The following is a 27,643-nucleotide window of genomic DNA, read 5'->3' on the forward strand; positions in this document are numbered from 1 at the left end:
GTGACAATGCAGCTACTTGTCATCCTCACATATGAAATAGGGAAGTCAGTTTCCACAATATGACTAAATCTTCCCCATACTGTCAAACCTAAGGGATACTAGGATATAAGGGAAAATGGTATCAACAACAACAATAACAACAATAACAACAAAAAACCTATGAGATCATTACTCAAAAATTAGAAAATATTTGGAGGAGAAAAAAAAAAAAGGTCCTAGGACAATAACAATTACTTTTGTTCTTATTGCAAACTATGCATTGGGGATTCAGGAGAGAAAGGTAGATTTGAAGAGAAAGAGCTGACTAAGGAAATGGTGTCTATAAATGAGATTTCAATTTTTGAACCATAATTTGGGATAAAGACCCTTGAACAGGGATGGAAGAGCATACTAGGAGGAAAAGCATATTTGTCTTGATTCTCAATACTCCAATTAGGAAAAAGAAAACTGAGGAAAGGAAACATCCACATAAATTTACCAAGTCTGTTATAATAAAGAATTAGGGAGACAGTAATTCATACAAGATATTAGAGACAGTTAAATGGAGTGTGGCTAGGATACTGGGTCTAGAAACAGGAAGACCTAATTGCAAATTTTGCCTCAAATACTTGTTAGCTTGATGACCAGAGGAATAAAACACAGTGAGAGTATCATAGGTTCAGTTGAAGGAGAAGCACAAAGTGATTATAGAGAAGAGGAAAGATATTCACAGAAAACCAAGACAAAAAGAAAAATTATATGAGAGCCCAAGGATAACATCACAAACCTGGTACAGAAGCATATGACAGTACAAATGAGAGACACTTAAAATTGTCTTTGCTATCAGCATTCTATTCTTACTTGAGTCTACAATTTTTATATTTTAAGCTACTATTTATCATTTTAAATTAAATTATTATGCATCATGTCAACGTGTATGACTATAGCCCAAAGTAGGTCAGTTGATAAATTTGTGACTTTACCTTGGTGATAATCTCATTCTTCAAAACAAAGAAGTTAAAAAAAAAAAAAGGAGCTGTTGTTTTGCATTTCATTCTGATCAATAAGAAGATATCAGCTGCTGAAGTAGAAATGGAAGGAACCATGGGGACAGTTAGTGAGTCCATCATATAACATGTGACAGCAACAGAGAGGAAAGTCTTGAACAGTGTGATATTATATTCAAGATTGGGAAAGAATAAATCCAAAGATTTTAGGAAAAAGAGGAGTAGAATCCCATGGCCTAATTTCTAGAAGAAAAAATCAATCCAAAAGGAATAAGAAATTCTTTTTTTTCTTTTCTTTTTTTTTTTTTGGGGGGGGGGGCAAGGGGGGTAAGGCAATTGGGGTAAAGTGACTTGCCCAAGGTCACACAACTAAGAAGTGTTAAGTGTATGAGGTGAGATTTGAACTCAGGTCCTCCTGACTTCAGAGCTGGTATTCTATCCACTGTGCTGCCCCACTGCCCCTGGAATAAGAAATTCTCAAGAAAAAAATAAAGATTCAAGAGAAAGTAATTTGGAAAGTGAGAAAAATATTAACTACCTCAAGATACTAATATGAAAGCAAAATAAAGTCACTAGTCATGTGTAGAAGTTAGAAATGAGGCAAGGAAAAGTTAAAAGACCATTATCGTTCTCTTAGAATTGTTACAGGAACACTAAAGATCACCATGAGCTGAAAGAGACACAAAAGGAGGAATACAGATGGAATGAAACTATTGATTGGATTGGATGGGATGTTAATAGATGATTGTGAGACAGCAGTTAATATTTATTTTGCTCTATTGTGAATACTGAAAATTAAAGAAAAATAAAATAATTGAAAAATGTCATACTCTGTTTGAAAGTGAACCATTTTTTGTTAAAAATACTGATACAATCTGGGTGATTTTTTTTTGAAGAATTTTGAACCTATTAACTTTTGACTAGTTAGTTAGCCCCAAAGACTTATGTTTTTTGGATTTGGTTTGGTTTGGTCTTAGTATGGGCTTTTTTTTTTCTTTTTCTTTCTTTTTTTTTTTTTTTTTGGCTTTTGAGTACCTTGCAACTTATTTGAGAAGACTGAAATGGATTGCATGTGCACCTATTACCACTACAACTTCATAATCTGCCATATCTACTTCCTCAAATGTTTATTTAGCACCTTCTATGTCCAAGGTATTGTCCTAAATCAATGAATCAATCAATCTTTGTTAAGTGACTTGTATGTGTTAGTGTCTGTGCTAAACTAATTATACAAAAAGAAGTACAAGACAGTCCTTGCCCTCAAGAAGCTCACAGTCTAGTGGAAGGTGAGATGTGGTGGTTAGGGGATGGGGAAGTTACCTGTCCCAGATGCAGAGTTTTAATTCTTTTTTTATAAGGATGACTGCAAAATACACCCATACTTTCAACTTCAACATTGAACTTCAGTCATGCATTCTCAACTATCTACTAGATGTTTATTTACATCTTGCTATCTCATTTACACTTTAATAAATTAAAATTTTTAAATTATCATACCATCCAAGACTACCTCTTGACTTTCTACAAATGGCATTATGTTTCTTGAAGCTCCTTCTATTCATTTCAATGCCATAAGGATTATTAAATATTTACTATATTCCAGGCACAAGAGATTCATAATAGAAGAAAAATAAAATTATAAAATGAAAAATATTCTCTTGCCTTCAAGAAGCTTATATTACCATTCCCTCCTGCTACTCTCAATACCCAATTAGATGCCAAGTTAATTTGATTCTTCTTTTCAAACATCTTTCACATCATAGAAGTCATAAAGACTTAGAGTCAGAATAAAGCTTGGGATCTATTCCAAATTGAGAATTGACATTTATCCCACCTAGATCTTAAGGAAGAAGAGAATCATGGTTAATAATATGGCTATAATACATATTCCCTGGGTAGCCTTGGGTAATTCACATGAAACTTCTAGACTTCAATCTATTCATATTTAATATTAAGGAGTTTTGACTCAATGTCCTTTTGATTCTCTTCTAGATATAAATTATAATCCTATGATCTATGAACCTTCTATATCATGAAAGATCATGAAAGATTTTTCCTCCAATATTCCTGAGAAATACCAGTACATTTGGTGAATTTCTTCCAATGTTAGGAAGCTCACTATCTCAAAAGACAAGTCATTCCTTTATACATATTTAATTATTAGAATATATTCTATTTTTGAAGGTTCAGAAGATACATATTCAATATTCAAATGGCTTTCTATTCTAGATGATTGATACCTTCAGGTAGATATTACACTGTTTCAACAGAGCAAAAGATTGGGGGAAAATTATTGAATTGGTATAATAAATTAGTCATCCTAATGGTCCCCTATCCCTGTTAAACAATTTATATACAAATAGAGAAAAGTTGTTCATCATCATCATCCCAAATACTCTATGTCAGTGCTAAAAATCACAAAAGAAAATTTATCCTTAATATGGGATCAAATATGTTTTACTGTACCAGATTAACCATTCCTCATCCTATCTTCTTGAACTGAATTGAACTAATTGAACTCCATATTCTTACATTAATTCCTCAAAAAGTTAATGTGCTGAATCCAGCCTATGTCTTCTTTATGCAAGTGAAACCTCTATACTTAATTTTTGTATTATCTGGTTGATTTTCCAACTGTCTCACCATTGTAGATGCCTTCTTCAAGATATAATACAATACAGCAACATCCTTCTTGAAGTGCAAATACTTACCACCTAGTTACTGGTCTGAGCAGTGGCAAGTATACTCAAATCATTATGTCCATAGTTTTGAATATGCATTTATTTATACAACCTAAAATTATAAGTGAACATTGGGACCTTTGTGTTAGTGTTTATTTCATCTTAATTCTTTTGGTGACCTGTAATGTCCAGGATAGCTTTCTTGGAAGTCCTTTGGATGGACCTTGGTCTCAGCAGGATAGTCACTATGAGGATAGACAGGAATAGAGTCTAAAGTCTTTATTCTTGAGTCTCGGTTTTGAGATTGAGCTAGAGCATACTCACTCTCACACTCAGCTTCACTCAGTCTCTCTTCCACAGTCTGTCTGACTCACTCTTGATCTTAGTGGAGGACTGCAGGAGGCAGGAGAGCCACTAGGAGAATGGTCAAAGATAAAATGTCTCATTTCCAGTCCTTCTTAGCCCCTATATACCTTATTGTAATTACATCATTACAGCTTACTGATTATGTGTGAACTAGAGAACCATTACATCACCATGCTAAGTACTAAGTATATGTATACTAAAGAACCATCATCTCATCAGTTCCACTGAGTTAACACCTTGTTGTAAGTATCCTTGTTTCAAGTTTACTTCTCCAAAATTTCAGCCCTCTACAGTGACCGTATAACATTGTTGGCCACCCATTGACCTACACTTAATACCATATACCAAGATAAGGTCAAAATGGGTTCATGACCTAGGTATAAAGAATGATATTATAAATAAATTGGAAGGGCATAGGATAGTTTACCTCTCAGACCTGTGGAAGAGGAAGGAATTTATGACCAAAGAAGAACTAGAGATAACTATTGACTACAAAATATAAAATTTTAATTATATCAAATTGAAAAGCTTTTGTACAAACAAAACTAATGCAGACAAGATTAAAATGGAAACAATAAACTGGGAAAACATTTTTACAGTCAAAGGTTCTGATAAAATTTCCAAAATATATAGAGAATTGACTCTAATTTATAAGAAATCAAGTCATTCTCCAGTTGATAAATGGTCAAAGGATATGAACAGACAATTCTCAGATGAAGAAATTGAAACTATTTTTAGCCATATGAAAAGATGCTCCAAGTCATTATTAATTAGAGAAATGCAAATTAAGACAACTCTAAGATATCACTACACACCTGTCAGATTGGCTAGAATGACAGGGAAAGATAATGCGGAATGTTGGAGGGGATGTGGGAAAACAGGGACACTGATACATTGTTGATGGAATTGTGAACACATCCAGCCATTCTGGAGAGCAATTTGGAACTATGCTCAAAAAGTTATCAACCTGTGCATACCCTTTGATCCAGCAGTGTTTCTACTGGGCTTATACCCCAAAGAGATACTAAAGAAAGGAAAGGGACCTGTATGTGCCAAAATGTTTGTGGCAGCCCTGTTTGTAGTGGCTAGAAATTGGAAAATGAATAGATGCCCATCAATTGGAGAATGGCTGGGTAAATTGTGGTATATGAATGTTATGGAATATTATTGTTCTGTAAGAAATGACCAGCAGGATGAATACAGAGAGGATTGGCAAGACTTACATGAACTGATGCTAAGTAAAATGAGCAGAACCAGGAGATCATTATATACCTCAACAACGATACTGTTTGAGGATGTATTCTGATGGAAGTGGATTTCTTCGACAAAGAGATCTAACTCACTTTCAATTGATCAAAGATGGATAGAAGCAGCTACACCCAAAGAAAGAACACTGGGAAATGAATGTAAACTGCTTGAATTTTTGTTTTTCTTCCCAGGTTATTTTTTACCTTCTGAATCCAATTCTTCCTGTGCAACAAGAGAACTGTTTGGTTCTGCACACATATATTTTATCTAGGATACACTGCGACATATTTAACTTGTATAGGACTGCTTGCCATCTAGGGTAGGGGGTAAAGGGAGGGAGGGGAAAAGTTGAAAAAGAAGTGAGTGCAAGGAATAATGTTGTGTAAAAGAAAATTACCCAAGGCATGGACTCTGTCAATAAAAAGTTATTAAAAAAAATTGTTGGCCACCAAAAAACAAAATAAACAAAAATAAACAGGAAGACAAATCTTCATGGGTTCCAATTTAATCTCAGGCAGTTAGTAACTCTATGACATGGACAAGCTACTTATCCCTGTTTGCCTTAGTTTCCTTATTTGTAAAGTGGACTACACAAGGAAATGGTAACTACTCCATTATCTTTGCCAAGAAAACCCCAAACAGGATCATAGAGAGTCAAGCATAACTGAGATGACTCAACAAATCGTATTGCTACAAGCAGTAAAATGCTTTTTTCTTCCAAGCATTTTCTCCATGAACTACTACTAAAACATATTTGTCCCATCCTGTACTTTTGCCACTGATTTTTTTTTAATGTAAGAACAAGGTGGTATATTTATTGTCACTAAATTTCAATTTGTTGAAGATGACATATCCTTCAAACTTTTCAATACATCTTTTTCAGATGTGGATTCTGCTATGTTTACCATCCCTTTATTTTGGAGGTTATCTATAAATGTGACAAAAGAATGTCCATTCCAAATAATGATTAAAAATAAAGGTTAACAGAATACAGGTGAAAAGGGGATTCTGTATACTGACTGTTTTCCTAATTTAAATCATGCTGTTATTCAGTACTCAAATATGATTGTTCAACCTCTTAGGAATTTATTTAAATCTTTTCCATATTTCTATTCTCTGTATGTTTTCAGATACATGTCAGATGTACTATCAAACTAAAGATATATATTTTTTTACTATTTCTCTGATTCACTAATTTTATAACTATATTGAAATTATATTAGAAAATTTAGAACCAGAAGAGAACTTAGAGGTCATAGAATCAGAAATCCAGGGGTACCTTATGGACCATCTATTCTAACTTCATTGTGTCTTATAACTGAGGAAACTGAAAATCAAAAAGGTCATTTGACTTTCTCAAGGAAAGCTATACAAGCAATAAATGGAAGCAGTGGAATTCAAACCAAGTTCATTTGTCTCCAAGTCCTACATTCTTTCTACAATACAACAATGTCTCTTAATTTGAGCAAATTATTTATATTAAGCCAATTTTGGTTGAAGTAATCATTACTTTCCTATATGTGTTCACAAATGATAATTTTATTATTTTAAAATTATTTTTAGAATTTTGAACTCTGGAATCTAAATTATTTTAAAATCATTCATTCTGGACTTTAAAATTCTAGAATAATTCATCCTAGAATTTGTAAAATGTCCAAAAGTGTTGAACTAACAATGAGTATGATGTACTCCATTTCTAACAATTTATGAATCTATTTCTTGGGCTGAATGCCACTATTTAGTTCTCAGATTCCACAATTCTCCTAATATAACAGCAGGAAATTACTTGAACTCTTTTGGGTTTTATAAATCAATAAAATGGGAAAGTGGATTTGCCTTAGAGACATATAATAGAGAAATTAAATAAAATTCACTTACCAAAAATGCACACATTAAAATTCCCACCTCCTAATATCCACTAAGCCATAAATACTCTACCAACTTCTATCTCTGAAGCTTCACTTGTTTAGAAGTTCTTTGGGTTCCTGAAGGTTATCTCATGGGAACAATAATTCTGGTAGGACCTATAAATCTGAAATTGTGAAGGGAACAAGAATTTATTAACTGCTTACAATGTGCCAAGCACTATAATGAGTGATTTACAAATATTCCATTAGAAAGTTTTGAGCCTAGGCCTGTTGATTGGTTGCATAGATGGGAACTAAACTATATGATGTCAGAAAGACATGGCATCCTTACCCTCCTCTAATACTCCTACTCTCTCTCTCTTTCTCTCTCTTTCATGCTCTCTCTCTCTCTCTCTCTCACACACACATACACACACACACACACACACATACACACATACACACAGAGATACACAAACAATTTTTCAACATGTATCACTTGAGGCTTGCTTTTGCAATGAAATCACAAATCTTTCAAAGTATTAGAATAATTAATTCCTCTACAGATATTAAATAAATGTTGCTTAGAAGCACCAATGGAGTAATGGGTTAGAAGAGAAATTTTGCTTTTATTAATTTAATGAAGACACCCAGGGCAATTTTGTAGTTTGGGCACAAGTATGATAACCAGGTATTTTGAAATCAGGTATAAAATAATTAAAATTCATCATATTTAATTAAATAAACACTGATTAAGTGACTACTATGTTCAAAACATTGTACTCTGTGCCAACTAGACAAAGAAAAACAATCCCTATCTTGAAGAAGCTTACAGTCTGCTAAGAAGATACACTGAAGTTTACATAGTATTTGATTCCTTTAACAAATGGAAAGTTTTATTAAAAAGTAAACTCATGCTACTTTTTAAAGTCATTCATAACCTAGATCCAACTTTATTTTCTATCCTCATTATGTATTACTTCCCTGTCTTTTCTTTCCTGGAACCACATTGGTCTCTGACAGATAAACTTAAGTTCATCTTAAGAAGAAAAGAAAAAAAGATCAAAAGATCTCCACCTCACTTCTTGGTCCCTGTCTCCAGATCATTCCACAACACAAAAACCATTTCTAACATACACTCTACACCTTACTCTCAGCTCTGCTAATACAATGCTACTGGCAATGAGAAAAACAGGCTTAAATGACTTGCTCAGAGTCACACCACTAGTAAGTATGTGAAGCCAAATTTAACTCAGAAAGATGAGTCTTTTTCACTTCAAACTCCACTCTCTAAATACTGTGCCTACTACCTGGATGCCCACTAATGTTATTTATAAAGTGCTTAATAAATGCTTTATCTGTCTCTATCTAATTTTGAGGTACAGAGAACATTAATAATTAGAGGGTTTTTAGAATATAATACTTGAGTAGATTCTTGAAAGAAGTCAGTGATTTCAAAAAACAGATATGAGAAAGAACAGTATTTCAAGAATGAGGGACAGTCTGTGCAAATCTTTGGATAGAACATCATGAATGAGGAACAATCAATAAACTGCTTTGGCTGGAACATGAAGTGTGGGAGAGGAATAATGTAAAGTCACTGTGAAAAAGAAAGTTGGACCCAGTGTGTGAATCATTTTAAATAGCAAAAAGGAGAGCTTGCATTCTATCCTAGAGGTAATAAGGCCTAGAGTATGTTATCTTTTATATCTAAGCTTCATAAGCAAATAATCTTCATAGTTAGAGAACAGTGAAAAGAGTATGATTAATCAATTAGTTGATATTAGTAATAAATGCCTATTTACTAAATGCTAGTAATACAAAAAGAACCAAACTTTAGTCTCTGCCCTTAAGGAGTTTATAATCTCATGGAGGAAGCAATATTAAACATAGATAAATAAATAGATAGATAGAAAAATAGATGGATACAAAAATAAATAGGAAATGATTAATATAGGGAAGATACTAGAATTAAGAGGGGATGAATAGAATATAAGGTCCTTGAGGGTAGGGACTTTCATTCTTTGTTTTTGTATTCCAAGGCCTGGCACAGCTCTTGGCACAAGAGCTTCTTAGTAGATACTTATCGATTGATTGTTAGGAGCTAGAGTCAGGGAACCTGGGCTCAAATCCCAATTTGGCCACTCAGTAATAGTGTCAAAACAGACTAGAAATTCCCCTCTCTCTGTCTACTTTTCCTCATTTATAAAACAGAAATAATAATACCTCCTAAAATTATAAGGCAAGTGTTTTGGAAACCTTAAAATGTTTTTTAAATTGGAGATGTACTTCTGTTTGGAAAAAAAAAAACAACAGATTTTGAAACATTAATTTCTATAACAAATCAGTAATATTCAAATATAGATATGTTTCCAGGGAATGTGGTAGGTTTCTATCTAATGCTTCAAAACTGTATGGACACTGTTCTAATGGAAAATCTTCCAGCACAAATGAACAGTCAGGTCTAAGTAGTCATCCTTCTCTCCCTTCCCATTGTTTGATACACTCAGACCAATATCATCTAAGCTTAGAGGAGCAAAGCACAGAAAAAGCACCAAAAAAAGGCTGTGGTTTGGTATCACTGCTATACTTGGAGCTGATGTAGTGCCATTAAAACCGGAAATCCTTGAAAATGGACACTCATCATCATTCCCAGCAATGACTAGAGGCCCAAATTTAGGTGACTTCAGATCATAGTCTTATGAGATTTAGAGCTGAAGGGGAAAAGATTTATCTTAAGAGTTTCCTAAGAAGATCAGCAAAACTGAAGCAAGCAAATATCACATAAAACTTTTTTTTTTGTTTGCAAAGCACTCATGACTGGTAAACAACAACAACAACAACAACAACAAAAACAAAACAGGAGAGCTTTTTGGTTCATGCTCCCAGGATTTTCCTTGGAAACATAAAATAACAAATTTAGAACTGGGGAAAAATAGAGAGTTTGTTTATTCTAAGTTTCTTATTTTACAGATGAGGAAACTGAGGCCAAAAGTAGTTAAGCAAGTTATCCAAAGTCACACAACTAGTAAACTGTAAAGCCAGATACAAATATAGATTCTGTTACTGAAAATTAGGTCTTTGCACTAATCACAATCTGCTGGTTTTTGTAACTAGTTTAAATCTTCAAAAGATTAAAGAATTATAAAACAGCAAGCTTTTCCTTAGAGGACATTTATCCAGCTATTCCTAATCTTCACAGTGACATCATGAGAAGCAACTTCTAAAAAGGACCCAAAGAAGAAATACAGAAATTTATAGGGAGATTGGTTAAGAGACTAAACCATACTATAAAGCAAAGATGAGAAAAGATTTGAAATAGATACAACCCATTCTCCATAATCCATTTTATGTCACTTTTTTTCTACTCAGAGTCCAATTTGTGTTTTATATCTTTCTTATGGTTTTTAATATGAATTGTTTTGCATATTTCTTTATATAGATAGCATATTCTTCAGTTGGACTATAACTTCTATGAGGGCATGAAATATACCCTATCTATAACTTTTTATGACCCCTCTTTTGCATACAATAGTTATTTTAAAACTACTGATTGAAATAAAGACAATATCATTCTTATTGGTCTTTTATTTATTTATTCATTTGCAGTTTTTAAATCAGAAAAGATAGTGTGTTTTTTTCTTCTTCAAGGGATATTCTGCATGTAGAACAGCTGTTTTTCCATTGAACTTGTCCTTGAGCCAGTAAACTGTCAGAATGAGGAACAAATGGATATAGGATCCAGGTTCCATGTTTCAGGAAAAGGGAAAGAGGCACTCATTTCAGGCAGATTGCTTTCATTACAATGCATATTATAAACAAAGCTGAAGACACTATTGGATTTCTGGCAGAAGAGACAGTTCGGCATAGCCCCAGAGCCTCCAGGTATCTCAAAGTTGCTCCCCTGAATTGTTTTAACCTTTCATGTCAGGAAAGGAAGACTAGTTCTATGAATGAACAAATCCTTAAAAGTGGCTGAGGTAGCTTCTATCTCCAGCTGAAGTACAAATTGTAATGTAGCCTTGATCTTAGTGGATAATGAAGATAAATGAGCTGACTGTCTGGATATCCAAGTCAGGGCACAAGGGAACTCCTGGAAACAGTCTCTGAGTAGGGAGAACAGAAAGTGATGGTGTTAGGAAGGGTTCAAAGAAAAAGCTAAAGAGATAATCATAGAATATTCTTAATAAAGAAAAAAAGAGCACAAACTAAGCAGTTTTCAAATGCTTGGAAATTTATTCCTCTGTGATCTCATTTCAGAGGAAATATGATAGTATTTAGGTTAATAGAGAAAAGAATTGACCCTGTAAACCCACACACATGCACACTTTCTGTTTTAATTTTGATTGATGAACAAAGGCAAAGAATAATTCAAACTCTTTTCTGAATTTTTTTCAAAGATCTTAATTTTACTAAAATTCTAAAGAGATAGAGTGATAGTAGAAACAGTAAGATTCAGTGGAGAAAAAAATTAGATTGAGGATGTCAATACTAATATTACAATTCTAGTTTTATCATTTTCTACTTATGTGACTAGGCAAGTCACATTTTTTTTTTGAGGTCACAGTTTAATCATCTAGAAAATAAAGAAGTTAGGGGCAGCTAGGTGGTGCAGTGGATAGAGCACCAGCCCTGAAGTCAGGAAGGCTTGAGTTCAAATATGTCCTCAGACACTTAACACTTCCTAAGTGTGTGATCCTAGACAAGTCACTTAAACCCAATTGTCTTGGCAAACAAACCAAAAAATAAAGAAATTAGATTGAGGTGACCTTTTAAATCTCTTCTATCTCCAAATCCTATAATATTGGGAAGCACTAGCTCTTAACTTGAAGCAAGAAAATAACTCAGTTGAATATTAAAATGATTCACTATAATCACAGATTTCTCCATGATATGAGTTCAGAAAAATATGAGGTCAAATCTGTGTTACATATATACTATTTCAGGGACTCTCAGAAAGCCCTGTTTGTAAAGTTCTTAATAGAATTTCTACCATATTTGAATGTATGTTCCTTTTCTTTCTTATAAGAATCATAACATAAAAATCAAAGGCCAAAATGAGCTGAAGTTGATAAGAAAAACCAACAACCACAAACAGGGATCCACAACACAATATTAGTTGGTTGGTTTTGGGGAAAGTTGGGTTTCCTATATTGGAGTCAGGTTGAAAGTTCTCTAAAGACTAAATTGAGAAGATATCATTTGCTGCTAAAAGCAATATGAGGTGACTGGAGTTAGTTTAGTTGGGAAGTGACATTGTCAGATCTGTACCTCAAGAATATCACTTTAGCAATACTGCATATTGAAGAAGAGAAATGACTAAGGGAAAAGGTGATAAGGACTAAAAGTAGGTTTATGGCTGTATGTATGAAGAGAAGGGGAAAGATGTTGAAGAGGTAAATCAATGATACTTGACCATTAAATGCATGTGTGGGATAACAGTGAGAAGCTGAAGATATATCAAACTTGTCAACTTGCATAACTAGAATGATAATGATATCCTTGGCAGAAATGAGGAAGTTTGGAAGAGAAGTGTTTTGGGTTTTTTTTTGAGAGGAAGTTAATCATTTTAAGTTTAAGAAATCTATAGATCATCAAATCCCAAACCACAAAGAAGTTGGTGATATGGTACCACAATTCACAAGGGACAATAATAGATGGATATAGACAGATAGATAGATAACTAAGTTTAGTTAATATAGTTATGGTTGAATCCTTAAAAGCTAAGGATACAAAAAGACAGACAAATACAGAAAGAAGAAAAGGAACAGAGAGAGATAGAGTGTAAGGGAGTGACTGGATCAAATGAAGGATGTATTCTTTAAACATGATGGAGATTTTGTAGCCTCCATGCAAAGAACCAATAGCTAGAGAAAAAATGAAGACTGAAAAAATTATTGTGGGAGCCTGAAATCATTTTCATGATTGGTGGAAAAAAGATCAAGTTGTTCAAATTTTCTCTGTCAGGAAGAAAGGTATTTGCACTAGAAAAGGCAAAATAAAATGGAAAATAGAGAGTTGAAACCTGAGAAATGGAAAGATAGTAAGAGAACACCTAGCTATTCTTGCTGAGTTCATCATTAAGCTAAGATGAAACAGACCCTAAAGTACTGAACAATTTGGTAGATATGATTGCTGAGTCACGGACAATCTTCAAAAGATCATAAGCAATAAGAAAAATCTTTTAGCATTAAGGAAAATCTTTAGGATTAAAGAAGGGAAAGTGCTGTCCAGATTTTTAAAAATCCAGAATCAAGAATGAAATTTGTAAATCATAGATCAGGGAGCTAGAATGAAATTCCTAATAAAATTTTAGAATTTATTATTAAAGGAATATTAGTAAATACTCAGAAAAGGGATCATTGAATGGAAAGAGCCAGTTATGGCAGACTAACTGCATTTTGTTTGTTGGACAATTTTTCTTGTTTGATGGGTTAGGGCAATGTTGTAGATAGAGGTCATCTGGATTTTAGGAAGGTATTTGCCTTGATTTCTTATGATACTCCTGGGTACAAGATGATACAATTATCTGAAATGAAAATAGCCGGACCCAAAGAGAATTGTCCTTGTTTTCCCTTGGATCATTTCTTTTGATCCATATCCAGAACTAAGTAACTGTTATTGTTCCTTATTTTCCCCTTTAAGTAAAATGGTATGCAAAAAGTAACAAATTAGATAGGCTACAAATAAAAGAAAAAAGAAACCACAGGAAAAAATCATAGATGATGACAATTATAAAGCGTGATGTTCTATATAGTGTGAAGGCTTATCGAGTCTTTAAATAGTGAGTTATCTTGAGAGCAAGGACTATGTTGGATTTTTCCTGCTTGATCTTCACTCCAGCCCCAAGCATAGTGGGGCTGTGACACATATACATACACCATAGACAGACAGATGATATAAATATTTGTTACTTGTACTATCAGTCAACTAACATTTATTAATCACTTATTATGTGCCAGGCACTGTGCTAATCACAGGAGACAACAAGCAAACATATATGTACACACAAGATATAAAAGCATAAATAAATAGGGAAAAACAACTAAATGGAAAGTATTGGGAAGTGTTGGGAAGGCTTCCTGTAGAGAGTGGGAGTTTAATTGAAACTTAAAGGAAACCAGAGAAATCAGTAAGCAGAACCGAGGAAGAAGAGCATTAGGCTTGGGGGACAGACAGAAATTTCAGGGAATCAAGAGATGGAGTGTCTATTTATAGAATCTCAAGGAAGCCACCCACTGTCACTGGAACAGATTACATGGAGAGTAAGGTGCTAGAACAATGGAAAAATAGGAAGGGTCTAGGCTATTAAGGATTTTGAATGCCAATTCATTCTTCTGGTTTAAATCACTCCGGTGATTTAACTTCTGGTTAAAATCACTCTGGCTTTATGATTACTTTCTTGGCATCCATCTGTCCTTAGAAAACTGATTTCTCTCTTATTATACAACATTAGATGTTTCTGGCTCCAGCCATTAATACAACATGATATGCTGACCTTTTTTCTGTTCTTTCTTTCCTTTTTGCCCCTTAGGCTATCCTAAGAGATGCTGTCCTTTATATTTTAAACTTTTTTTCTTTTGTTAATTTAAGGGCCTTCTTCCTCCGCTAGATATATTATCAGCCAATTCTCATGCTTTGGTGGCAATATAACGGATCAGTCTGGAATTGACAAGATGAGGTATTAGACACACATATTTAAGTGGTATAAGTAACCTGAGACAATAATAGAGAATCTAGTGATGGATACAATTTCAAGAATATTCAGAATGAAATAATAATAATAAAATATACTCATATTAAAGTACTTTGCATTTTGATCCTATTTACCATTAAACTTCTCTTCTAAGTCCCTATTCAGATGTGGAAGTGACTGTGAGTTCTTGAAGATCCTTGTCATCAGAGTATAAGCTAAAAGTTTCTTCTAAAATTAAAAGGGCTAGTATGAATGAAACAATAACATTTATGATCTTCCCACCATTTTAGCTGTGTTCATAGAGGCTCATTATCACAGGGTAATGAATTTTCCAACACCAGTAACTCTGAAGGAACATCTACAAAGTCAATGAATAATTGTGTTTTATATCAACAGAGGAAGAAAACACACTGGTGAGATTGCAGTTGCTTGAAATATTGAATTATGAGGTCAAGATACACAAGGCACTTTTCTTACAACAATTCTGTAAGATCATAGCACAAATATTATGATTCTCCCTTTTCAAATTGATAAAACTAAGGTTCAGAAATCTCCAGTTATTGCCCAGGTATCATGTAGCTGAGAAAGTCAGAGCTAGAATTCATACATACCAGTATCTTTTTCCATTAATCTATTACCACTCGTTTATTAAGCAATTGTTTTCTAAGTGTTAGAGATGCAAAATCAAAAATGAAAGTCTCTCTTCCTTAAGATGTATCTCCATATCCATTAGGTACTTCCACTTCCTTTGCTCTCTTATTTCTGTATTTTATTTTGTTAGTTGGTTGTTTATTTTACCTCATAGCTAATGTGAAAATCTTCTTTTCAAAGCCATCAATGAGGTATATCCATATCCAAAAGGTACCTCCACTTCCTCCACTTCCTTTGCTCTCTTATTTTAGTATTTTATTTCATTAGTTGGTTATTTATTTTACTTCATAGCTAATATGAAAATCCTCTCTTCAAAGATTATCAATATAATGGCCTATTCTCAGTGCTAATCCTTCTTGACCTCTTCGTAATCTTTGTAACCTATCTATTATCCTCTTCTTCTCTCTAGATTTTCATAACATTATTCTCTCCTGGTTCTCCACTTATCTGTCAGATCATTCATTCTGTCTCCTTTACAGATTTTCATCTACATCATTATTAATTATGGAGGCCTTTTACCCGCCCCCCCTTTCCTGAATTCTCTTCATTTCTCCTTCTCTCTCTTCCATTTCTCCATATTATTTCCCTTGGTCATCTCATTAGCTCATATGGATTTAACCACTGCTTCACTTTAAACTGTGAGCTCCTTGAGAATAGGGACTGCTTTTGTTTGTTTGTTTGTTTTTTGCCTTTCTTTGTTTCCACTGTACTTTGTACAGTACTTAACACATAATAGGAAAGTACTTATCATTTATCCTTCATTTTGGAATAGGATCAATGTCATCATGGGATGATTTCTCCATTCATGTATGAATTACAGTTAAGTGAGACAGAGAAGCACAAATTAATTCATCAGTCTCACTTTCTCTTCCAGTCACTGAATTCCAGTGCAAACAACAAGATGACTTTCAACGTCCTAGGATGCAGTAGATGACCTTGGTATTTCTGATACTTGCCAAATACTTAACACTATTTTGATTGCCTTCATGGCTATTGAAACCATTTGTTCTCACCCATTCTGCTCAGAAAGTCTTCATGTGCTTGGGATAGACACCCTTCCCACACACACACACATATACAACTCACTAACATAATTAGTCTGTTTGCCAGGATGGTTTACCTGGGTGTGGCCAATCTGTCTGATACAGCTTGAGCCAGAGGTGAGAGTTGAGTATCAAGTAAACACAAAAGATGAATGAACAATACAGAAAAAAGTCTGGGTAACCCTCGCATCAGAGGTCCTGGCGTTTTTTTAACATACCATATACCCCTGAATGCCCTATATACCCTAAATATTTACTTAAGTGCTTGCTGACTTCCTCCAAGAAATATATAATCTAGAGGAAGTCATTGTTTACATATATAAGAATATGAAATATGTAACAAATAAATACAAGGGAATATTAGCAGTACTAAGTCCCTCATTCTTTCTACTATTCAGCAATCATTTTATTAGATTAGAGGAATAGACAGGCAGACAGTCTTGTTAAAGATGTACCTAATTAGAAAGGTCACGGAAGGTAACCAAAAATACATTATCAAGAAAATTTTATAGCTAAGGTCAAGCACCCCATCATAGTAAAGTAGGTCAGCAAGAGGCAGGGATGGGCACACTAAGGTTACTTAGTTGTTCCATGTTGTTTCAGATTAGGACAGCTGGTGAGACAATAAATAGACTGCTGGGCCTGGAGTCAGAAAAGACTTGAATTTAAATTTGGCCTTCAAAATTTTTTAAAAAAAATAAATAAATAAATTTGGCCTTAAACACTTTGCTACTGTGTGACTCCAGGCAAATCATTTAACCTGTTTGCCTTAGTTTCCTTAGCTATAAAGGAAAAAAAAAAAAGAATTGCACCTACCTTACAGTGTTATTGCAAAAATCAAATGAGTTAATATTTGAAAAATGTTTAGCAGAGTACCTAACATCTAGTAGGCATTATATAAATCCTTGTTCCCTTTCCATATCCCTCATATCCTCACCCAAGCCTCTGAAAGAGTTAGAATAACAAGGAAGGATCTCAGGTCCAATGGCAATGAGGTCCTGAGTTCTTCATGGTCCAGAATATATGGCACAAAGTAAGCAAGGACTTAATTTCTATCCAATAAGATAGAATTTGTCCAATAAGGCCAAAAGGCATGTGTGTAAATTTAGATCAGGCAAATGTTTAATGTAGTTCTACACATATAGTAGCCACTTGCTATATAGTACATGTGTTGAAAATAAAATCTGTTTAATTGATCAAGCATTTGGGTTCTGAGCTAAAATTCTAAAGAAGTTAGGGGTTTTTATATTTCTCTAGCTTAAAGCCTAATCGGGGCCTTGAGACATGGGTTGAGTCTCATTGATTGTTAAAGGTCTCTAAACCAGAGAAACTTGGGAAATATGGAGACAATTAGATACTATCCTTCAAATTTGTCAGAAAAATTTCCAGTTCATGAATAAAAACAAATGATGTTTTTCCACATAGACGTACTGACACAGTGATAGGCTATGAGTACAAAGAAATTAAAAATAAGCCAGTCCCTACTTTCAAAAGTCTTATATTCCATCAAGATAATAAATCCAAAATGAATATAAGGTGATTCAGGGAGAGAGAGGACCAGAAGTTGGATGCATTAAACAGGGTTCCCACCAAAAGTTGGAAATGATTAATTGAATGAGAGGTGATGTGGAAGAACACCCCAGGTGTGCATGCAGGCAGTTCAAGGGCATGGAAAGAAAAGATGGAGTACAGTATTATGTACAAGGAACCCTAAGAAGACTAGTTAATGCATAATTTCCCAAAATCATTGTGGCAGTTAAAATTCAGCTATATTGGCAGAACCTGCCTCTTTTATTTCTATAATACTTAACTAAAATATCTTCCTATTTAACCACTCTTATTTTTTATTTATGGAGCAGTATGATATAGTCAATTAATAAACAATTATTAAATGCCTGTTATGTACTATATACTATATACTATGCTAAATGTTGGTTTTCAACAGAAAGGCAAAATACAATCCCTACTCTCAAAGAGGTCACAATCAAATAGAGGAAGAAAACACATAATAGGCAGCTGAATCTAGCATGGGGAGGATGTTGAAATCTAGAGGAGTACAATTTAATGAAAATCAATAGAAGGCTGCTCTGGAGACCCACCTTAAATGGAGGATCAGGACTGAGAACTCTACTCCACCCTCTCTAATCAAATGCATGAAGTGATTCCAGAAGAAGGGGGAAAACTAATGTGGTACGAGTTCCAAGATTGAAGTGAGCACAGAATATATGGCATAATAAGAAGAACATTGAATTTGGAATCAGAAGATTTCAGTTCAGATCTCTACTCTGCTACTTATAACTTCTCTTCAGAGTTCAGTTTTCTATTCTCTAAAATGAGAATTGAAGAAACAGTTTTCACAGCCGATAAAGATGTAGTTTAAGAATCAGGGATGCTTGGATTCAAGACCTACCTTTGACTAATCCTGGCTATGTGGACCTTAAATAACCTCTCAGAATCCTAGACAAACTCTTTTAGTAAAAGAAAATCCTCTCTGTGAGCTCACTACATTTCATCTCTACACAGATGAAATTGAAGATTGTTCCAAGAGATAGAATAAACAAATTAAAAAAGAATTTTAAAGTGAGGAATTTTGAATTGAAGATACATTTTCTGTTATAATTCTACAGCAAGAAAGTTCATTGAGATGGTATGGGAGGTAAAGTGAAGGGACTCAGTTGTTTTTATAATACAAGTGTCTTTCATGGCACCTTATGATTTTTTTTTTAAATTGAGACCATTAATTTCATCAATGTGGGAAACTCTCCTCTTTCATCAGTGAAATCAGCAAATCTTCCCTCTTTTGTAGTCTGAAAATTGCTTGGGGCTACTGAAAGGTTAATTGACTTGTCTCAGTCACATAGCTAGTAATGTTAAGGCCAAACTTGAATTCTTCTTTCTGTTTCCAAAGTCAGATCTCTAACCATCATCACAATCTGTCTTTTACATTGCATTATGTGTATATTTATTTTCAGGCACATATAACTATAGGTATGTATGTGTGTATTCACACACACACACACACACACACACACACACACACATTTAATAAATACTCTTTAGTTTGTGTTAGGATCACTGATTTAGAACTAGGAAGAACCATTCAATACGATTTCCTCATTTTACAGCTGAGAAAACTCAAGCCCAGGGAAGTTGTCTGGGGACATAGATTTAACATTGTATGGGACCTTACAGGCCAACACATCCAAACTTTCATGTTTCAGATGAAGAGTCTAGGGTGAATAGAGGTTAAGTGAATTGTCTCAAGCCCCACAGCTAGAAACTTTGAGAGAAAGGATTAGGGACCTAGGTCTTGCTGACTCCAAGTCCAGTGCCCTATACATATTCAATCACCCTAATATCCATAAGCATCAAGGGTCAGATCTGACTTTAGAATCAGTACTCTTCCCAACATTCGACACAGTCACAGATAGCATTGTATTTCTAAGATTCTTTTCTGAGCAATAGCATATTTGTAAAAACACCCTGATCAGCTGTGGAAGTAGCTCATAACTACAATTCGAGCACTGAAGAAATTATTGTCTCCAACTTCACCAATATGCTAATATCACAGGCCTAACAGGCTAAATCCAAGTGTGCAATGACTGGTGGAGGGTAAGTTTGTAAGATAAATGCCTCTTTAGTTATTCTAATTCTATTTTGGCATATAATATGCTTTTGATTACTCAGGAGCTGAACATGGATTGGCTTATATTGGGAAATATGCAATCTGATAAATATAGATGATATATTTGGTATTCCATAAATGATTACTTACTTACTTTATCATATATTGATAGTCTTTGTAAACCCATGCAGTCCCAGCCAAAGGAGAGAGATATGGAAAACCATTTCCATCCCATCACTGCATATCAGCAGTTTCTCAATTCTTTTTTCAAAATGTAGTCCTTTCATATCTCTATCACTCATCTAACAAGAAAAATAAACTCCCAACTCATCTCCTTTTAATTTTAACAAACTTTCAAGGTTAAGATGTAAAAGAGAGCTGTCCAAGGATAGGCACTCCTAGTGGTCCAGGGAGGTGCTGGCACATTTCCAGCTTGTGTGCTCTGAAACAATTTTTTGTTTAAGGATGATTCATGAAAACAAAATGGGTTATCCTTCCAAATAGAAGGATTTTTATATTTTTTAAGTTAGAGTGCTTTTTTAGCTGTCTTTTATAAAAAATATTCCAACTCTTGGGAGAAAAAGATGTAGGTTTTATTCCATTTAGGGTTAGAAGGGAGCATAGAGATCCAAACTTCTCATTTTACAAATCAGGAAAATGAGGCAAGACAAATAAAATAACATCAAAGGATCAGGCTTTGGTCCTAGTTTTTTGAGCTTGAAATCCAGTGCTTGTACATGAATTTAGGAAGATCTGAATTCAAATTCTGAGGTGATCTTGTTCTCAAAACGCAGCCAGGTGATAAAAGTTCAGATCTTTTATTATCTCCAATATAGCCCAGTTAGCTTAGAGGTCTATAGGCTATCTCTCTGCTTGGTTCCAAGAGCTCCCTCCGAATGTCGCCAAATCCAAAGGTTTTGTCCTTCAGCCTCTGCCTCTGCTTTCTTCAGCCTCCAGCCAGCTCATTCCGGTGAAATCTGATCGAGAGCCTCTGTCTGTTTCTTTTATCCAAGAGGGAGGAATTGTGGGATATGAGAGAGAGGGATTGTGGGTTTTCTCCCATAGTGCTCTCTGGCCCAAAGAGCTTCAAGGGAGATGTGAACTCATTGAACTCCAATGAGTAAAGGTGTGAACACAAGCCTTGTATTAATTAGTTCTACTTAGTACCTTGTTTCAGGTTCTGCCCAAAACATCTTGTAAGATTAGATCAACTCTAATTAGTTAGCAGTTAGTAAGGATTCCAACATCTCCCCCTTTCTTTTGTTAGATGAAAACACCAAAGGAAATAGGAAATCTAATCAGATTAGTGGGTTTCTGAAGGGGTACACATAAATCCATCAATATGGGCCAGAACTTTGTAACCGATATACATGGTATACATAAATCCATCAATATGGGAGGCATTATACATAATTTACATAAGCACATAGCAATATAACACAGGCTAGTAGTAATGTAACAACATGAATCAACCTGAAGATTTACACATGTCCATAAGTCCTGGAAATAGTCCATAAGCAATCCATTGTCCATTAGTTCATGTGCCAGGAATCTAATAATTCCTGTAAGCTCTGAAGTACTGCAAAAGGTCTCATCAACAATTTTTCATCTCAGGGAACCCAATGATTCTTGCTGGTTTTTCAAGAACTAAAACAGTTTCCTCTTGTGTCAGGAAATCCAATGATTCCTGAAGATTTTAAAAGTCTTTTTTAACAGTCTCCTTGTCAGCCATTTGATTCTTTCTCCATCTGTGGAAATATAAGCAGATCCTCTTCCCCAAGCAGTTAATCTAATTCCCTTCTATTTACCAAGTTTGGGATTTCTCCTCATCATCTGGTAATTACATTGGAGTTGTTTGCATTGGATATTGTCTTGTTGTCTTAAAAGGCCTGTATTCTTCCCAACTGTAATCCTGATTGCTTTTCTGTTGGTGATGACATCAGAATCCTGAATTTCTAAAGTCTCTCTGGGTGTGACCTCAGCTGCTATCATGCTCCACCTGTCCTTTGATTGATACTTTGGAGCTGGATCCTGCCTCTCATTTCTCTGGGTCATCCTACATTCAGAGGCCCAGTGAAAGCCTCGGTTACATTTTGGACATGGAGTTTTGGGTTTTCTCTCACCCTGTCTTCTCATTGTATCTCTGTATCTACAATGAGCTCTCAAATGTCCAACTTTTCCACATTGAAAACATCGACGAGTTTCTCTATAATTCCTTTGCCAAGAAGGACCTTGTCTTTCCATGTTCATCATAGTTTGGGCGTAATAAGCATTTATGTCCACTGTGGCACAGCGTCTTATGATCTCTTCTAAAGGAGCATTTTTGTCTAGCCCCCATATAATTCTCTTGCAAATCTCATTGGCATTTTCCTTAGCCAGATGTCTGGTCATTATTTCTGTTGCTGCATTATCTCCAATGGTTGGCTCCAAGCCTCTAAACCGGCTTTGCTTTGAGAAGAACAAAAACTCCAACATTTGAACTCTTAACAACTAAGTACTTAGTAAGCTGAGAAATCAAGGAACAAATCTAAATGCAATTGAGAAAGAAATACTTGAAAGATTAACTTATGCCTATGGACTCTTATGATGCTATGTGGTTCTGTGGGATTGTGAAAACCACTCTCTATTAAGTCAATAAGTCAAACATTTATAAAACTCCTACTGTGCAGCAGACATTGTGCTAAATATTGGATATATAAAGAAAAAGGCAAACCCCTTGCTGCCATGGTCCTCACAATGTGTGTTAAATTGAAGAGGCAAGTTTTATAAGGTTTCTGTCGATCTCAAATTTTTATAAATTTATAAAGCATCAGATCAGTAATGAACAAATCTTTTTTTAGATCCTCCTATCTTGTGTAATTATTAATATCTAATGTACATCAACCATGCTATTATAAGCAGATAAGTTAAAGAATAAGTGATGTAATATATATATATATATATATATATATATATATATATATATATATTTCTTTAAAAGTTTGTAGTCCAGCTAATTATTTTGTGAAAGTATTAAGCATCCTTATAACTTCAGAGTTTGTTGAAAATACAAATTGGTATACTAAAAAAAAAAAAAAAAAACATCACCATGGTGCATGCAGGGTCCGAAGCAGCAGGCTGGGCTTGCTCAAATAAGTCCTCGTCGTTTCTTATAATCTTCTAAATTCAGAGACCTTCTTGGAGCACCATCCTTGGCTGGGGGAGCCTTTGAGGTGATGGCTAGTGTCTTTGATTCTGAACTGGGAACTTGCAAGTCGATCTCCACATCAAAATCATGCACTTTGAACAGGTCCTCTGAGAGGTCACTGGCTGACTTAGAGTTGATGTCTTTGTCCTTTCCTTGACCCTTGTTCATCTCCTTTGGAGCATCTGGTAATGCCCCAGAGCCATATTTTGCATTCAGCTGAGCAAGGATGGCAGCTTGAACAGCAGGGTCTCTGGAATTGGAGACAAGAGTTGGTTTGCACTGCCGCCTAGTGAAGGGGTCCATCTGTTGATTTTTTATGTTGTGACTTTCAGCCACAAGGGCTTTCTCAGACTCAACTATGTTCCATTCCCGATTTCGTTGGTTGATGTAACTGATGGCAGAAATATTCTTTGTTCGTTGCCGATCTAGGGCCTCTGCCCTTTCCTCCAACTCATTCAGTTGATCTTGGATTTGTTTAGCCTTGTCTTGGTCTCCCAAATCTTCTGCCATGGCCTTCTCCTTCAGAAGCTGCGGTTTTTTCATGGCATAGTTGGGGGGAGCTTTTCTGAATCTCTCTTTTTCTTTTACAATCTCTTCAATATCCTGATCATTGAATTTATAATTCAAAGCTTCTTTAATGGATACTTCCTTCTTGTTGATTTCATCCAAGGTAGGTAGCTGCATGCCAGCAGAAAACATTGCTTCTTTCCATTTCATAAATTCACTTTCTGTGAACTCTTGGTTTGAGACAAACTCCAAGCGGAATACTCGCTGGTCATTGCCATGCCTCAACTGCAATCCTTTATTTGTCCTAGTGCCACCCAACTGATAAACCTTGGCTGTTTCCACCACACCAATGATCTCAGCGACCCGATAGACAGGTTTACTGTTGTGGTTCCCGATGCCAATTCGTACAAAACATCCTGTAACTGTCTTAGCAAAGAAAGGCATATGACACCACCGTTCCAGCTTGTGCCGAGATAACCGTACTTGGTTCAACTCTTCAGGCAGAGAAACTGGCTGTGATTTTGGAGGAACCTCTTCCTTTTCTTCCTCTTCATCAGATGACGTCGTCCTAGATGAACGATCTGTCTTCTCACTGGACTTATCGTCCTCCTCTTCCTCTTCATCGTCAGAGTAAACTTCACTTGTTTTTAATGGTTGTTTTTTGGCAAGCAGCTCAGCTGTTCTATTCTTCCGTTTTTCTCTCTCTGCTTTTAGTTCTTCCATGGCCTGAGATTTTTTGTCTAGTTTTTCATCCCGCTTGGTCCGCCGCTCCTTATTATGGGACATGACCTGGGACTCTTGAATTTGTGTAAGTTTTTTCTTCTCTTGTTCTTCTTCTTGTTTTTTCTTTTTTTCTTTCTTTTCTTTCTTCTTGGCCATTTTTAACTTCTTCTTAATTTCAAACCTTCTCTTCAGCACCTCTCTCTTTTCTATCCTGTTAAACAGTTCCTGTTCCCTCTCCTTCTCTGTCATTTGTTGTAAATGGGCCCTATCTTCTTCATCTCCCATGAGGTCTTCTCCATATCCATCATAGAATTCCTCATCCTCAGAAGAAGAATCTGAATCTGAGCTGGAGGAAGAACTGTTACTGTCGGAGTCAGATACTTCACCTTCTTCAGGGGCTGAACTCTCAGCTGAGCTGTCTTTGTCAGAGCTACCTGAGGAAGCAGCTTTGTTTGTCTGTTTTTTCATGGTTCCCTTCTTCTCTATCTTCCCAGTTTTTCCTTTTTCCTTATTTTTTGAGCCTCCAACTGTCCACTCATCATCACTGTCTGATGTTTCAGAGTCCGAAGAAGCTGCAGGCTGACTAACAGGTTGCTCCTTCTCCTCAGAGTCACTACGTTTGCGTTTGGCTAGGGACAAGAGCTCCTGATCTAGGTTCTCATCACTGCCGCTGTCCTCCGTGTCCCAGACAATCACAACACGGCCTTTCCGCTTCTTGACCATGGTGGCACCCCGGCTTCCGTGCCAGATGCCGCCGCCCGGACTCCCCTCTTGCCCCACGTTGGGCGATTGAGGTGATCTTGTTCTCAAAACGCAGCCAGGTGATAAAAGTTCAGATCTTTTATTATCTCCAATATAGCCCAGTTAGCTTAGAGGTCTATAGGCTATCTCTCTGCTTGGTTCCAAGAGCTCCCTCCGAATGTCGCCAAATCCAAAGGTTTTGTCCTTCAGCCTCTGCCTCTGCTTTCTTCAGCCTCCAGCCAGCTCATTCCAGTGAAATCTGATCGAGAGCCTCTGTCTGTTTCTTTTATCCAAGAGGGAGGAATTGTGGGATACGAGAGAGAGGGATTGTGGGTTTTCTCCCATAGTGCTCTCTGGCCCAAAGAGCTTCAAGGGAGATGTGAACTCATTGAACTCCAATGAGTAAAGGTATGAACACAAGCCTTGTATTAATTAGTTCTACTTAGTACCTTGTTTCAGGTTCTGCCCAAAACATCTTCTTGTAAGATTAGATCAACTCTAATTAATTAGCAGTTAGTAAGGATTCCAACAAAATTCAGACTCAGATACTAATTTAAGTCAATGAACTTAATAAAGTGAGGTTCTCAGTACTTAACAAAAAACTCCAAATATAGTCTGACCATGAATAGTATAACTATCACTATGCTAATACTGGGCAAAATAAGAATCATTATGAAGTCAAATTTTGCATTTTATATTTTTGGTTTTGTCACATTTGAATTCATTAAGTTGCAATTCCCTACCAGATCTTTTTTTTTTCAGATGAAATACTATCCAGACAATTAATTCTTTCTCTTTCTCACAATTTTACACTTCATTTTATTATTTAAACAAAAATCAAGGACTAAACTTGTTTCTATTAAAATTAATCTAATCAGAGCTGACCAAAATTTTCAACTTCTAAAGATAATTTTGCATCCTGATTTCATCATCTAGTATTTTAACTATAACTACCAAGCTTTGTTCCACCTGCAAATTTCATAAGTATTCTGAGTCTTCATATACAGCTTTAATATCATTACAATAAATCATAAAATTTTTAAATGACTATGATAAATCACCTAGTTCATCTTTCTCTTTATAGGAAATAACCTAGGCTATAGTTCAGTGACAATAAGAGATGGAGTTTGTGCATCCTTGACCATTCCTCCATCCTCCTATTGTTATCACTTCACTGCCAGCAAAATTTGCCTTTTTAATTCATCGAAATTGTACAAAATATACAGGACTCTGTGTGATATATCTACTGTTAAATCAGTGTTGTTGCTTTGATTTCTTTGATTTTCCTTGACAGTAATAACTCTCCTCTCCCAAACATAGAGGTTTGCTGAAATGTCAATTGCTTAAGAGCTTTAATTTCCCCCAAAAAAAGATTAATTAAATACTGTTTTTGTCCCACTGTTTTCTAAACTATGCCCCAGAATTTCAATATAGCTATAATCACACTGATATGGAACCTATTGATGTTTGCCCATCCTATTTGACTCTCTTCCATAGTCCCCATAAGTTCAGCCCAGGGAGGTTCAACTAATTTTCTGGGTACTTTCTTCTCATTCATGAATAATAATAGAGCATGAAGCTATCTATCATTTGTCTCTTGCTCCTATCATATAATCTTCTTTTCTAGACATACATTAACCTAATGACATCTCAAATGGGCTTCCCTCATTTGTTTTTGGTTGGCAATGTGTTATGTCATCCTGCTAACCATATATCTCTCCACTGCTTTTTCAGTGAATTTTGCTTTCAAATTTTTAGAGATTTTAGGGTGCTATGACTTGTAACCATACTTGAATAACTATTATTTATTTGGTTGTTGTTTTTTTATCATATTCAACTCTTTGTAATATCATTTGGGGTTTTCTTGGCAAAGATACTGGAGTGGTTTGCAATTTCCTTTTCCTGGTCATTTTACAGATGAGGAAACAGAGACAAACAGGATTAAATGACTTGTCCAAAGTCACCCATTTAGTGTCTGAAGCCAGATTTGAAGTCAGGAAGATGAGTCTTCCTGATTCTAGCCAACACTCTAACCACTATACCACTAAGCTTTTCAATTTGAATAGCCAGACTTTCTTGTATAAAGAGCATTCAGTTAAAAATTTCAACAAATTCTCTTTCAAAGATCAGACTTACATGAACTGATGCTAAGTGAAGTGAGTAGAATCAAGAGAACACTGTACACAACAACAAGATTATGTGATGATCAACTGTGATGGACTTGGTTCTTTTCAACAATTGATTCAGACTAATTCCAATAGACTTGTGATGGGAAGAGCCATCTTTTTGTTATTATTGTTTGCTTGTTTTTTTTTTCTTTCTCATTTTTTATCTGATTTTTC

At 35.2% G+C, this 27,643-nt stretch overlaps 1 protein-coding gene across 1 annotated transcript; it reads right to left on the reverse strand.

The window, feature by feature from the left end:
* Window positions 1-23,203: 23,203 nt before the first annotated feature.
* Window positions 23,204-25,555, reverse strand: LOC127548597 (RNA polymerase-associated protein RTF1 homolog). The gene has a single exon (XM_051976065.1). It carries the CDS (start codon window positions 25,281-25,283, stop codon window positions 23,271-23,273), a length of 2,013 nt encoding a protein of 670 aa, XP_051832025.1. The 5' UTR covers window positions 25,284-25,555; the 3' UTR covers window positions 23,204-23,270.
* Window positions 25,556-27,643: the final 2,088 nt, after the last annotated feature.

This window comes from Antechinus flavipes, chromosome 2, assembly GCF_016432865.1.
Source record: "Antechinus flavipes isolate AdamAnt ecotype Samford, QLD, Australia chromosome 2, AdamAnt_v2, whole genome shotgun sequence".
Lineage (NCBI taxonomy): Eukaryota > Metazoa > Chordata > Mammalia > Dasyuromorphia > Dasyuridae > Antechinus > Antechinus flavipes.

What these genes read in the sequence shown, in the direction of transcription:
- LOC127548597 (XM_051976065.1), bottom strand. Translation starts at nt 25,283, where the DNA reads ATGGTCAAGAAGCGGAAAGGCCGTGTTGTGATTGTCTGGGACACGGAG.